Source organism: Bos indicus, chromosome 16 (genome assembly GCF_029378745.1).
Source record: "Bos indicus isolate NIAB-ARS_2022 breed Sahiwal x Tharparkar chromosome 16, NIAB-ARS_B.indTharparkar_mat_pri_1.0, whole genome shotgun sequence".
NCBI classification, from domain to species: domain Eukaryota; kingdom Metazoa; phylum Chordata; class Mammalia; order Artiodactyla; family Bovidae; genus Bos; species Bos indicus.
The window spans coordinates 42,864,288-42,878,105 of record NC_091775.1 but is presented as its reverse complement, the minus strand read 5'-3'; the positions used below and the strand labels follow the sequence as shown (position 1 = coordinate 42,878,105).

The 13,818-nt window shown below is 56.4% G+C and overlaps 2 protein-coding genes across 8 annotated transcripts; one reads left to right on the top strand and one right to left on the bottom strand.

Moving 5' to 3' along the window:
• Nucleotides 1-948: 948 nt before the first annotated feature.
• Nucleotides 949-6,689, bottom strand: FBXO2 (F-box protein 2). The gene is made up of 6 exons (XM_019976579.2): nucleotides 6,562-6,689; nucleotides 2,920-3,291; nucleotides 2,355-2,484; nucleotides 2,190-2,285; nucleotides 1,597-1,735; nucleotides 949-1,382 (listed from the first exon to the last, which is right to left on the bottom strand). The coding sequence occupies exons 1-6, from the start codon at nucleotides 6,581-6,583 to the stop codon at nucleotides 1,248-1,250; spliced, it is 894 nt and encodes a 297-aa protein (XP_019832138.2). The 5' UTR covers nucleotides 6,584-6,689; the 3' UTR covers nucleotides 949-1,247.
• Nucleotides 6,690-6,742: 53 nt separating this feature from the next.
• On the top strand, nucleotides 6,743-12,187 carry LOC109570549 (F-box only protein 44). Of its 7 annotated transcripts, none has more exons than XM_070768223.1 (6): nucleotides 6,743-6,831; nucleotides 8,142-8,416; nucleotides 9,509-9,606; nucleotides 9,778-9,873; nucleotides 9,982-10,117; nucleotides 11,035-12,187. In XM_070768223.1, the coding sequence occupies exons 2-6, from the start codon at nucleotides 8,149-8,151 to the stop codon at nucleotides 11,211-11,213; spliced, it is 777 nt and encodes a 258-aa protein (XP_070624324.1). In that variant the 5' UTR covers nucleotides 6,743-6,831; nucleotides 8,142-8,148; the 3' UTR covers nucleotides 11,214-12,187. The 7 variants fall into 7 exon arrangements, with proteins under 7 accessions (XP_070624324.1, XP_070624325.1, XP_019832148.2 ...); XM_070768224.1 differs by lacking the exon at nucleotides 6,743-6,831 and adding an exon at nucleotides 6,931-7,048; XM_019976589.2 differs by lacking the exon at nucleotides 6,743-6,831 and adding an exon at nucleotides 7,159-7,247 and having other exon boundaries at nucleotides 8,142-8,413.
• The last annotated feature ends 1,631 nt before the right edge of the window (nucleotides 12,188-13,818 follow it).

Genomic DNA, 13,818 nt, shown 5'->3' with positions numbered 1-13,818 from the left:
GAAGTTGACTTTTCCAGGGACAAGGACTGTCTTTCTCCACCTTGTAACCTTAGGACCCTGCACTAGGCCTGGCCCCAGGTTGGGACTTTAGGAATCATGGGTGAATAAATGAACCAAAGAACAAATGCAGGCAGGCTGCTGTTTAAACTCTGCAAGCCCACTGGCCAGCAGGTGGCATCAAGGAAAGCTGGAGGGGCAAGGAGATTTTATTGGTCATCCTTTTGGAGAGAACAGATTTCTCAAGACCCTCAACCACCCCCAAGACCAGCAGCTGAGAGTCCTGGGGAGGAGGCTGGGTTTGAGAGCTACTGGGGAGGCCAGAAAAAGAGTTCCTGTCCCAGAGCCTGGTACACATCCTTCCCTCCACCTCTCCCTTTGAACTAGTGCCAGGGGCTGGCCTTGGGCAGGGCTTGGAAAATGACCCATGAGACTAGATGCTAATGACTCCTGTTCAATCCGATACTAGGCCAAGGAAGACAGCATGAAGTGGGTATGAACTGAAGAGAGACACCAAGCTGACTTTTCTTGTGCCTCCCACCTGGTCACCCTCCCCCCAGTCTCCCACCTTGAGCCACTAGCACTAATCGTGGGCCCAAGAGAACTGGTACCGTAGACTAGGTGCTGCCTCACTCACCATCCTGCCTTCAGAAAGGAACAGGGCAGGGGATCAAGACAGGCCAGGAAGGGAGCCCCCACACACGCCCTGTTCTGGCTTCTGGGCAGTTTGGGTGTCAGTCAGGCGCCAGGCTCAGCTCCCCATCCTTGGCCTCACAATCCCAGCCTTTGTCCCGCAGGTCCAGGCCCGGCTGGCTCTGCACCCGCCCAAGGGCCCCTGGAAACCAGAGCAGCTGGAACCCCACCAAGTATTTTTCCAGCCTGGGCCAGAGGCCCTCAAGAGATAGAGACTAAGCAAAGGGAGGGCGGTTCATTCATCCATTTGTTCATTCATTCCTTCCTCCGACAAATAATATTTATTGAACGCCCACAGTGGCAGGCACTGTGCTAGAGGACAAGTGCTAGGGGATTTAGTGGTCCGCCCAGTGCAGACCCACACCCTCACCCATCTGATTTTCTGGATGCAAATATATACCAGCAAAACCTCTCTCTTCCTGTGTGGGGGCTGGGCTTAGAGTATGGGACAGAGAGGAGTGCGAGGGGGTGGGGAGGGTGAGGATGCTACTAAGGCCTATCTAATCCCGGGCCTCTGCCCTTCCAAGGCAGCTGGGAGAGGCTAGAGGACAGGTCACTCAGGGCTCCACCCACACGCTGCTGTTGGTCACCCGGGCCCCAAACCAGCCCTTCCAGTAGACGCAGTCCTGTCCCCCGTGCTCGAAGCGGACGAAGCGGACGCCGGGCCCATAGTCGGTGAAGGTGTGGGAGATCTGGGGATGGGGAGTTAGGAGAGGGTCAGACTCAGAGCCCTGGGGCCTCCCCCAGCCACCCCTACCCCGGCGCCCTGACTCTCCTCTAGTCCCCTGGACTTTTCAGCGCAGCATCCCTGCTCCGGGTCTCTCCTACTGTCAAGGCTAGCCCCGCCCACAAGCCCCGCCCCTCGCCTCCAGGCCCCGCCCGCCACCCTCCGGACTCCGAGCTCACCTCAATCCAGCCACCGTCGTCGCTATCCGCCGGCACTGCCACCTGCCCGCTGTTGAACTCGGCCAGCACGTCCTCGTGCTCCGACAGCAGCTTCACGGTGAGCTCGTACAGGCAGCCGGCGTCTCTGCGACCAGAGTACCTACCCCGAGGGAGAGAGCGAGCGCCCCGGGCAGGCTTCAGCCCTGCAGAGCAGGTACTCTGGGGCCAGCTCTTAACGGAAATTAATCCTGCCGGCCGGTACTACCAATGACCCCATTTTACAGATAAGGCAACCGAGGACGGAGAGAGAAAATGACTCGCTCAAGGTCCGAACCCAATAACTAAATCCCAGACGGGCCAGACCGAACTTTGGGACCAAAACCAAACCTGCCGAGAAACTTCTTGTTTGGATCGCAGATGGATATTGAAAAACAAAACCAAAAAAGCTTGTCAACCTTTAAAACTCAAGAGGGGAGGCAGATTTCCACCTTCTCCTGAAAACCCGTGGCCCATGTTGTCGCAGCCTCTAGAGTTGGGAGGCAGGGGTCCCTGAAGCGGGGTAGCCGGTTCCAGTTGGCCCTCGACCCCACTCCCCTAGCCCCCCGGCCGCTCACCAGTCCTTCACCACGATCGCCGGCTGAGTGGTGTCCAGTAGCTCCTCCCAGTAGCCCTCAGCCTGCAGATCAATTATCTGCGCTTTGCGACACCACCTGGGAGACTGGGGGTTAGGATGGAGTGGAGGCTCCTCCCCTCCCCTTCCCATCCGTCCCCCTTCTTACTCGAAGGAGGAGGCGAAGTACTTCTTGACGCTCTCATCATGGATGAATTCCACCCCACAGTCTCCCGGCAGCTCCTCCACCCTCCAGCCGTCCCCACCGTGCTCCACGTCGCACCAGCCCTCCAGGTCCTCTGTAGGAACACGACAGCCCCATGCTGGCCACCCAGTCCCTGCGAGGGTGTGGGGAGACTGGCTCTTGCCCCCATCGTGGAGGGAGGGCAAATGTGGTCCTTGAACGTTGGGCAGAGGGAGGTGGGAACGGTGAGCACTTCTGGTTTTCCCCCGGATTTTCTCACGCTCTCGGGAGGGTCTTCCGCGGAACCTGTCTTGCCCCAGGTCCCCGGGGATGGAAGGATCCCCAAGGAAAGAGGACCCCCCCAAACCTAACCCAGGGAGCAAGACAGAAAGATAATACTACAGTATGTATTGGGGATACTCTGTGCTGGGCACAGCGCCAAGCACTTTATCTCATCTACCGCTCAAAGCAAGCTGGCCTTGTTACGGCCCATTGTATAGAAGGGGAAGCTGAGCTCCCAAGGCCAGGGTGACAGGGCGCGACCCCTCACCTTCCCCACACGGGTTGCGCAGCAGGTTGCGCCGCCTCTTGCTGAGGAAGTAGAACTGCTGCCAGTGGTCGCGCTCGTCCTCGGGGCCGTCCTGGGGCACTAGACCCTCCTGCTGGCATTTGAGCAGCCACAGGGGGGCGCCGTCCACCAGCTCCTTCCAGCGCAGGCACACCAAGCGGCAGGCCTGCACCAGCTGGGCAGCCGGCAACTCGGCCAGCACACGCAGCAGCAGCGGCTCGGGCAGCTCGTCCAGGTATGCCGCCTCTTCCTCACCGTCGTCCTCGGGTCGCTCCTCCCCGCCGTTCGCCTCCTCCGCGCACGCCTCCTCCTGCTGCTCTTCCGGGCTTGCCTCCTCCGGCTGGCCCACGCTCTCTGAGGGTGGGCGGGGCGGGGGTGCGGCTGAGACTCCCCACGACTGTCCCCCGCCGGGCCCCACAACCTCTATGTGAAGGGCATCGCCTCCACCCACGCTCCGACAGTCCGCAACTGGGGCCGGATTCCGTGACCCGAGAGTAGGGCCTTGTGGAGGAAGCCCAGGGGACCAGGGCCACCGACCAGCCCCAGGTCTGAAGAGTGGCCTCAGAGGACTGTTTCCCTTGCAGGGCCAGTACACCACATACATACCTGAGCCGAGAGCAATAACTGATGATATTTCTGACACATGGAAGTCCCTTATCCCTCCGAACAGCTCTCTGAGATCTCTGCTCCAGTCACCTCCTCAAAGGAGCCCTCCTGGACCTCCCCTATTACAAAGTCCTCTCACCTCACCGTTGGAAGTTCCGCCCTTCCTAGCTTTTATCTAACCCCTCCTGGGTTAGGAAGATCCCCTGGAGAAAGGAATGGCTACCTATTCCAGTATTCTTGCTTGGAGAATTCCATGGACTGAGGAGCCTTGAGGGCCTACAGTCCATGGGGTTGCAGAGTTGGACGTGACTGAGCGACTAACACTACCAACAGTTAGGCCCTATTTCATTCTAAGCATTTAAATTGCATTTACTCTTTAAATCATCACAGCATCTCTTCAAGGTTGTCGGTATTATCGTCCCATTCCATTGATGAGGAAACTGAGGCACTGAAAGGTGAAACCACCCAGGATCACACAGCAAATGAGTGACTGGAACCTGAATTTGAACCCAGGCAATGGGGCTTCCAAGGTGATGCTAGTGGTAAAGAACCCGCCTGCCAATGCAGGAGATACAAGAGATGTGAGTTCCATCCGTGGGTCAGGAAGATCCCCTGGAGAAGGGCATGGCAACCCACTCCAGTATTCTTGCCTGAAGAATCCCATGGACAGAGGAGCCTGGTCACATGGGGTCAAAAAGAATCAGACATCACTGAGGCAACTGAGCACATCGTCAGGCTCCAGCGCTACCTTTAACCACCAGAGCCTTGAGAAAATGATTCGTGGAGGTGGGAGTTATAATTTTGATTTCACAGGTGAAAATGCTCAGGCTCAGAGGTGTGGAATGACTTGTCAAAGGTCACAATGCTGGTATTCAGGCAGGGGACACAGGGACCTGAGGCCTGAAGGGAAGAAGAAACAGGGGCTTGGGGATGGGGGAGAGAGGCTCCTTAAAAGACAGTGTGTGTGTCAAACAGGGAGATGTAATACGTACTTGGGAAGGAGGGTTTCTTCACTCCTTTTCCTATCCCTGGTCCTCAGCTCCCTTGTCTATAAAATAGGAATAATCCCTGTGCCAAGGCATTCAGATGGTACTGATGATCACCTCCACTGAGGAGTGGGCAAGGGCATTCTAAATTATGATAGGGACCCATGTCAGGAGCTGTGGGCTGAACTGTCTCTTGGATCCTGGCTGGCCTCAGCTGGGCCATTCACGCCTTGAATAAGCAGATACTGTGTGCCCAGTGTCCCTGGAGACGGTGGGGAGGAGATGGAGCCACTCTGAGTGATAGGGGAGGCCATTGCTCCAGACGTAGGAAGGGGTGGGGAGGGTTCCTTAAGGGCTGGGCCCTGGAAAGCCAGGGCAGTGGTGAAAACAGGCCAGGCACCATGGGAGGAACAGGTAGGGCCCAGACCCAAGGCTAGGGGTTGCCAGGACCTGGCCAGGTCCTTCACCTCCTCACATGCAGCATTCCCCACCCCTAAACCCCAGTCAGACCCCTGAGAGCCGAATCAGGGATTACCTCTTCAGAGCCCAGAGTACACAGAGAGTCCTCAGTATATCTTATTCAGTGGATCTTATTAGTTAGCACAGTTCCCTTCATTATTAGCTTTTTTTTTTTTCTTTTTTGCCACATCTTTATGATATGGTGCTTTACCCACCCCTCTGGCCAGGAGGAAACTGAGGCCCAGAGAGGCTTACTGGCCTCTCCCAAGTCACACCATAGAACTGTGGGGATGGCGGAGAGGAAAATGCCTGCCCTGAAGCCATGTCACCTGCCTGCCCTGCTGCCCATGGCTCTCCAGGGAGCTGGGCCCAGTGTCCTCACCTCTCTACCCCTCCCCCTGCCCTGCCCTGCCCTGGCCCTGGTGGACACCTGATGCTCCCCAGAAAGGTGCACCTCGCCCAGTCCCCTCTCCTGGCCCCAGGCCTGGCACTCAAGGCCTCAGATCTGATTACAGGCCCCCCACCCCCTCTGGAGCAAATACAACTCCCCACATTGTTGCCTTCGGAAAGTTATCTGGGTCCTGGAAACTGCCTCCGAGGCTTATTCACTCACTTGGATTGGGCCCTTGAGTCCGGGGAATAGCTGGGCCCTGGGAAAAAGCAGGAACCCATTCTGGGTCCTATGAAAGGTGTGGCAAGGGGGCCATGGATTGGGAGCAAGAGCTGAAGGAGGTAGGATTTTCAGGGCTAGAGGCAACTCAGGCTAGAGGCTAGGGGGCAGGGCAACTCAGCCAGCCTAGTGAGCATCACTGTTACCCATTGTCTCCCCCAAGCAATGGCCTCTCAGATGGGCCTGATGACAAAGGGGTGAGGGAATCTGGGAATGGGCAGGTCTTGTTTCTACCCTGACTCAGCAAGCACCCCCTCCAGGCCCAGCGGGAAGTCCTAGAGATGAGGAGGGGGTCTTTGGTGCCAGACAAGATGACTGGGCAGTCTCAAAGGACTCTAAGCATCAGCTAGAGCTGATGCCTGAACTCTCTCACCACTGGCCTGGTGCCCACTGGGCATCCAGCCAACCAAATGAGGATAGCCCCTCCAGACAAGGGATCCCAGGAGGAAGGCTTGGATAAGGTAGGGAGAGGCCAGTAACCCCAAGAAATTCGTGGGGATTCAGACAACTCACGGCCCAGAGTTGGCAAATGCAAAAAGCTGATGGAATAAAAAGGCTTGTGGCCTCTTCCATGGCAGATGGGTCCCAGACCCCGGTCCAATTAGACCCTCAAGAAACCAGGAGGAGGAAGGAACATGGATCACTCCTATGATATCTGCGGATTAAATGGGACCCAGGAGTCCTCCCTTTGCCTGTCATCTCTCAAGGCCTCTGTACATCAAGATATCAGACAGAAGGCTGTGCTCCTTAGAGACTGTCTCAAGGGCTCCGCTTGGGTGAAAGTTTGCCGCTCTGGGTCTGGGGGGCCCCCTCGCTCTCTGATGCCCCCTCTCCGTAGCATTCGCCCGCCTGCCCCGGTCACCCCTCCTGGACTGAGAGAGTGGATCCAGTGGCGGCGGCTACCTGGGTCACCGTCTCCGTCCATCGTTGCGGAGGGCGTTCGCGAGAGGAGGAGGACCCGGAGCGCTGCGGGGCTGTCCGAGTCCCGCGGCGGCGGCGAGTCAAGGCGCTGCCCGCGTCTGAGTCCGGTCCCGGCGGACTGAGCCTTTTAAAGGCCCCCGCCTCCGCCCCCGCCCAGCGTTTGGCCCCGCGCCGGGACGCCCTGCAGTCCGGAGCGATCGGCTAGAGGCCGGAGGCTCTCGGTTCCTTGGCGGACCCAGGAGGCCTGGAAAGGTCGGGTTTTGTTTTTGTTTTTTAATGTAGGAGGAGGGGGAGCCCATTCCGGGCGTCTCCCAGCGCCCTCCTGGGGTGACTGCTCGGAGGAGGCGGTGCGGGGGCGGGTAGAGTCTGGCTCACGCGGAGGGTGCGGGGTGCGCGGCCCAGGCGGAGGAAGAGAACAGAAGCTCCTCCTGGCACCGCCCGCCCCCCCCGCCGACCAGCGCCACCCCAGGTAATTTTCCTACATCGGTGAGGGGCGCGTCCCAAGCCTGACGCTCCCCAAGCGGCAGGGCCCGGAGCGGGCTGCGGGGGCGGGGCCAGGGCGGGGCTTGGTCGGCCGCGGAGGCGAGGCCGCACCAACCGCTACTGCAGGTCCAGGCAGGCTCAGCCCCGGCGGCCAAGCGGGATCGCACAGCGGCGGCCGAGCGCAGGTGACCGGTGGGAGTTGGCGCGGGGAGCGCCGGGGCGAGGATGCGGGTTCCGGGAGCCGGGGACCTCGGCGGTTCCGAGCCCCGCCTCAGTGTGCCGAGAGAGGCCCAGCGCGAACAAGGCCCAGGCGGCTGGGTTGCGCGGCGCGGCCTCGAGCGGCGGCGCGGGCGAAAGCCCCAAGTGGGGTCGCCATCGATGCGCAGGGGTCCAAGCCTAGACTTTGAAAGCCACAAGGAGAGATGGGAAGTCGAAGACGCGCGAGGGCACCTGGGCCTGGAGCCCAGCCACGGGTATGGGGGTGGGGGTATAGGAAAGGCGGCTCGCCCTCGCCTACCGCTTCTTCAGTCTCACCCAGGCAGGTCATTTCCTCCGTGGTCTCGGAAAAGTGGCTTGAGCCCTTTGGACGTCGGTCGAAGACAATGACAATTATGCTTTCCCCTCCTCTGTTTTGCCAGACAGGCTGCGGGGCTTTGCGTTCATATTTCCAGGCGAAAGACTGGCCTATTGAAAAAGGCTGGCTCTAGACTCAGAAAGGGCTCAGGCTCCTTTCCGCTGCTCCTGTCCGTTTGGCCTCGGGCAGACACCACCTCTTCTGCCTCCTTCGCCTCCCCTAGGGGCTATTGTGAGGTGACAGTTAAAAAAAAAAACAAACAAACAAACCAGAGCTCACCTTTTACTGAGCTTCTCCTGAGAGGGGTCCTTGAACCCTTTCCAGGAGGTAAGTACTGTTCCTAGCCCCATTTTACAGAGCAGGAAACTGAGGCTCAGAGAAGCCCGGTGACTTTCCTGAGACAATCAGTGGCAGAGCTGGGAGGAGAACCTCCACCACAGGGTGCTGCGAGTACCTGGTTTCGGGAGGAGGCCAGGTCTGCAGTGTAGCTTGTCAACGCCCACAGGAGAGCTATGGCGGTGGGGAACATCAACGAGCTGCCTGAGAATATCCTGCTCGAGTTGTTCACACACGTGCCCGCCCGCCAGCTGCTCCTGCGCTGCCGCCTGGTCTGCAGCCTCTGGCGCGACCTCATCGACCTCGTGACCCTCTGGAAGCGCAAGTGCCTGCGCGAGGGCTTCATCACTGAGGACTGGGACCAGCCCGTGGCCGACTGGAAGGTCTTCTACTTCCTCCGCAGCCTCCGCAGGAACCTCCTGCATAATCCATGTGCCGAAGGTGGTATGCTGACTGGCTCTGACATGCCCCCAAACACACACACTGTTGTGATGTCAGCTAACATTCATTAAGCACTTACTATGAGCCAGCCAGGCACTTTAGGGGGCTTAATGCCTTTCATCCTCTCACCGTAATCCTAAGAGGTAGGTGCTGTTAGGCACCCATCTTTCAGATGGGAAAACTGAGGCCAACAGTGGCATTTCCTATTCCACTCTATTACTCAGTGACCTTTCTGAGGAGAAGGAATGTTGGCCAGTTGGAACTAATTGTGCCCAGGACACAAGACCCAGAAGTCAGAACCATATTTTCTTGGCCTGGTTCCCAGACTCCAGGATTAAGCCTACTAGGAGTGTCCCAGAGGACAAAGGGGACTTTGCTCATGAAAGAGGGAGAGATCCAATCTTCTTTCCAACACATTCCAACCGCAGGCGAAACATGACTTCTGTGGTCATCCAGAGGCCCCCCTTTCTGTTGCTGTGTTGTAACTGATTAATTAGACACTGGGATGGGATGAGAACCTCATTCTCCATTATGTGGTCAAATTCTGGAGTGAAATAATAAAACCACCCAAAGCTGTCCAGAACTTTCAGATGCCTCCTCACTTGACTCCCCAACAGCTATGTTCTTGACCAGCAGTTGACATACCATGGTCCATAGGCCAAATCTGGCCCAGGAGCTAAGAAGAATTTCTAAGGTTTTATGTGATAGTCAATATGTAGCCCACAAAACCTGACACTTTGTGGAAAGACTTTTCCAGTCTCTGACCTGACCCCAGTTTACAGAGGATGAAACCAAGGCTCAGAGAAAGCAGCTTGCAGAAGGTCATAGAATCCAGTATTGGTAGAGCTGGGACTAGATCCAGATCTGCCTGGCGTCAGAGCATTCCCTAACAGAAGTCATCTGGTCATTCCCACTGTCAGGATTCCCAGTAGAAGTCAGTCATGGTGGCGCCTGGCACACTGGATATGCAGGGTTCCCCAGCTGTGGGCTTGAGGGCAGCTGCTGAAATCCAGGGAGAAATGCTGGAAGCAAGGGGCCCTTGGGCGCTGACCACTAGGGGGCCTCCCTTTGATGTGAACTCTGCTTTTACGCCAGAGGGGTTTGAATTCTGGAGCCTGGACGTGAATGGAGGTGACGAGTGGAAGGTGGAAGATCTCTCCAAAGACCAGAGGAAGGAATTCCCCAATGACCAGGTCAAGAAATACTTCGTGACTTCTTATTAGTAAGATCCATGGGGTCTCGGGGAGGCGGGGGAAGCCCAAGTCACTGCACCTTGAGGACTCCTGCTCTGGGAAGGGCAGGCCTAGCCCTAGAGGGCCCTGGTAGCGAGCCCCAGCCCCTCCCACCCCTCCACCCACCCCCAGCACCTGCCTCAAGTCCCAGGTGGTGGATCTCAAGGCCGAAGGGTACTGGGAGGAGCTGATGGACACCACACGGCCAGATATCGAGGTCAAAGACTGGTGAGTGCCTGGGGCGGGGCCTTGGGCGGGGAGCCTGCCACTCAGGTGCCCCACCCCCACCCTGCCCTCCATTTCCAAGGCCCTAATGGGGCCTCCCTCTGCCTGCAGGTTCGCAGCCAGGCCAGACTGCGGGTCCAAGTACCAGCTGTGTGTTCAGCTCCTGTCGTCAGCACACGCACCTCTGGGGACCTTCCAGCCAGACCCAGCAATGATCCAGCAGAAGAGCGATGCCAAGTGGAGGGAGGTGTGTGAGTCGGGAAGGGGACAGGAGCACACTGTCCAAGGCTGAGACCGCAGTCACACAGGCCTGGGTTCAGATCCCAGTTCCACTGCTTCTGACCTAGGCTTTGGCTGCTCTGACCTTTAAAAGACTTCAATGAAATGATGCTGGTAAAGATATGTTCAAAAAGGTTGACTACTACTAATTACTACCAGTTATAACTATTATCTAGGTCAGGGTTCAGTGATCTTTTTCTTAAAAGGCCAGATACAAATAGTTTAAGCTTTGCAGGCTGTATTGTCTCTGTCTCAACTACTCAGCTCATCAGCTCTGCCATTGTCATGAAAGCAGCTTTAGCAAATGGGCATGGCTGTGTTCCAATAAAACTTTATTTATAAAACCAGGTAGTGGGCCCCTAGACCAGTTTCCTAACTCCTGATCTAGACCAGTGATCTCCAGTAGAACTTTCTGCAGTGACAGAAACGGTCTGTCTGCCCTGTCCAGTTTGATAGCCCAGAGCCACACGCAACAACTTAAAGCTTAGTAAGAGCCAGTTTGTAGTGTAGCTGAGGAACTGAATTTTTAATTTTATCTAACACTAATTAATTTTAACTTAAATAGCCACATGTGCTCAGTGATGACTGGACATCTTTTGGCAGCTTGCAAAGTTTCCTTCAGTTCCTTTGAGCTGCACTTACATAATCCCATGGAGTGGATCTGGCAAGATTCTGCTTCATTTTACAGATGAGGAAATTGAGACATAGACAAGGGAGGCAGTCTGCCCAAAATCAGAGTAAGGACTCAAATTCCATTCTCCTGACTCTGGGTCAAGCACTAAGCCCTCAGCCCATCCTGGCCCCATCATCCCCTCAGGCAGTACCACCCTCGGGGTCAACTCTCCTGACCACTCTCCTTACCTCCCCTGCCGCCCCCCTCACCAGGTCTCCCACACTTTCTCCAACTATCCGCCTGGCGTCCGCTATATCTGGTTTCAGCACGGCGGCGTGGACACTCACTACTGGGCCGGCTGGTACGGCCCGAGGGTCACCAACAGCAGCATCACCATTGGGCCCCCACTGCCATGACACCCCCGAGCCCCCAGCCACCTAATCCCAACTGAAAAACTGCTGTCAGAGAAGGGCTGGGCTTGGGAAAGGGAGGTGGAGGCCAGGCTCCCCCAGACTTCCTAGTTTATCTTTGCCCCCAACTCCCCAGTTGCCACTTTGTGGAGCCTCTTTGTGCAGCCTTCATATGTTATGGGTAGCTAGTTCTCTGCCAGGGGTCTCAGTCTGAATGATGGGGCCCCTGAAGTTAGGGAGGTACAGGTCATTCCCCCAGGCTCCTCCCCCTGTCACCTCTGAGGGAGGGTCTCCAAGCTCTGCTGGTAACCCAGATCTGTGTGTCTACCTTCTCTCCCTGGGCCATTTTCTCACTATCTTCTTTGAGAGCCCTCAGAGCAGGGTCAGGATTTCCAGAAAGCCTGTGACTGCCCTATGTAGTACAGATGCTGGGAGGTGACCGTGTAGCTCAGACAGGTCTAGGAGTGGAAAGAGGGTTCTGCTGGCCCATCCTCTGCCCCCTTCTCTACCACCCTCAAACTCTCTCACTCTGTGCCCCTACTCAGGGAGGTGGCTTTGGCCCAGAGGCTCAGGCCTGGTCTGAGATAGTCAGGCCCAGTGGGGTGGGGTCCTGGCCAGGTCTAGATAGTCTTCACTGTCAGGGAAGCCCCAGAAGCCACATAGGTATTAAGTGGGGGCAGGGCTCTCCAAAAGACCCCCCTGGAATTCTGTGCAGGGTAAGCCAGGGCAGGGGGGTGGTGGGTGCCAGGACTGGTCCCTGAGAACTGGGATATGTGAACCCTGAATGAGTAGGATAGGGGTTTTCCAGAACCACCTGTCCACCTCCATGCCTAGACCATGCTTTCTGTAGCTTGGAGAGCATTCCAGGCCCCCACCCTACCCTCAGAACTACCATTCCCAGGACCTCCCCACCCTGTCTGCCCACATTCCCACCTCTCCCTCATGCTGGAAAGAGAGCTGTGCTCTGGTCTTACCCCTGCTGCATGTGGCCAAATAAAAGGTATTCCCAGCCCAACATGTGCCCTGTGTTTTCTGGGGGAAAATGGCAAACTTCATGGGAGGTCCTGCCTCTGACCTGCAGAAGGTACAACTTGTATGGCTCTGTCCAAGGTACAGAGAGGGGTTGACATTTCAGGAGCCAGACTTCGAAGAATGAGGGTCCTTGGACAGACCGTTGGAAGAGCTGCTGACCCCCACACTCCAGCAGCCCTCCAGTACTACTGGCTTCTTCTGGAGGCCTGGCCACCAGCTGGGGAGTGAGGCATGCAGGTTTCTTGGGCAGCTCTTGCCTACACCTCTTGCTGGGTCAGCAGTGCCACCACAGGCAGTACTTACTGCTGTTTTTCCCACTGCCCAGAGCTTTACTGACATTGGATAAAGCCTAAGAATTTATAGTGGCTCAGCTGGTCAAGAATCCGCCTGCAATGCAAAAGACCTGGGTTCGAACCCTGGGTTGGGAAGATTGCCTTGGAGAATCGAAAGTCTACCCACTCCAGTATTCTGGCCTGGAGAATTCCACGGACTGTATAGTCCATGGGGTCGCAGAGTCAGACACGACTGAGTGACTTTCACTTTCAAGAATTTATAAGGGTGCCTGGCACACAGTAGATGCTCAATAAGTACTGTTAGGTTGCATTATCTTCACTCAACAGTTAGCTAAATTAGGGCCTCAACCAGGGCAGGGACTGTTACTGACCAGGGTTTTCACTCTCCTTATCAACAGAAATTGATAAGATGCCAGATAAGAAGTTCAAATAAGCCTTTATTGGGACCTCCACTAGAGTTGGAGGGAAAGAAATCAAATAACAGGTTTCCTTGCTCCCTGGCTAGCTCCAGGAGTGCAGGGGTGGGAGCAGGTGTGGGGGTGGGGGGACTCAGCTCGGTGAGCTGGTTCCTTACATAGGGTGACGGTAGGGTTGTTAGGGGTGTGTCCAGGGCTTGGGCTGGAGGGGTGGCCTAGGTAGTTTGCCCACCCCTTCGGTGATGTGTGCGAGGGGGCATCTGTAGTATTTGCTTTTGCTCCCAGCTTTTCAGAAGTGACAACTGGATTTTTGGTCTTTTGTATCTAGTCCATAATTTCCCCGAACTTAGTGTGCAGGCAGTTATTTTCAGTGTCTTATAGTTTCTTTGTATTTTGTTGCTCAAGGGGACTTCTGAGCAGGTGCAAGCCCTGCAGCAAAGAGTCCCTGGTCCCACCCAGCCTGTCTCAGAACCACCACCCACTTAACTGTAGGGCAAGTCAGCAAAGGACACTCTGTCTTGGAGGAGACACAGCCCTGAGTTAACAGCCTAGCCTGGATCAGGCACCCCTGGGCAGTGCGGGCCTTTATGACCCTTTGTGATTGCCTGAAGTGTTGTTCTTCAGTTGCTCAGTCATGTCCGACTCTTGAGACCCTATGCACTGCAGCCCCTGGGCTCCTCTGTCCATGGGATTTCCCAGGCAAGAATACTGGAGTGGGCTGCCATGCCCTCCTTCAGGGGATCTTCCCAACCCAGGGATTTAACCCAGGTCTCCAGTTCGGCAGGAGGATTCCTTACCACTGAGCCACATGGGAAGCCCCTGAAGTAGGTGCTAATTATTTATTGAATAGAGAAAGTGAAAGTTGCTCAGTCGTGACCGACTCTTTGCGACCCCATGAACTATAC

Coding starts and splice junctions, on each gene's coding strand:
- LOC109570549 (XM_070768223.1), top strand. CDS start 8,149: ATGGCGGTGGGGAACATCAACGAGCTGCCTGAGAATATCCTGCTCGAG. Junction 9,874..9,981: donor GATATCGAGGTCAAAGACTG/GTGAGTGCCTGG, acceptor CTCTGCCTGCAG/GTTCGCAGCCAGGCCAGACT. Junction 10,118..11,034: donor GCGATGCCAAGTGGAGGGAG/GTGTGTGAGTCG, acceptor CCCCCTCACCAG/GTCTCCCACACTTTCTCCAA.
- FBXO2 (XM_019976579.2), bottom strand. CDS start 6,583: ATGGACGGAGACGGTGACCCAG. Junction 2,485..2,919: donor GCGCAACCCGTGTGGGGAAG/GTGAGGGGTCGC, acceptor GTGTTCCTACAG/AGGACCTGGAGGGCTGGTGC. Junction 1,736..2,189: donor GCGATCGTGGTGAAGGACTG/GTGAGCGGCCGG, acceptor CCCTCGGGGTAG/GTACTCTGGTCGCAGAGACG.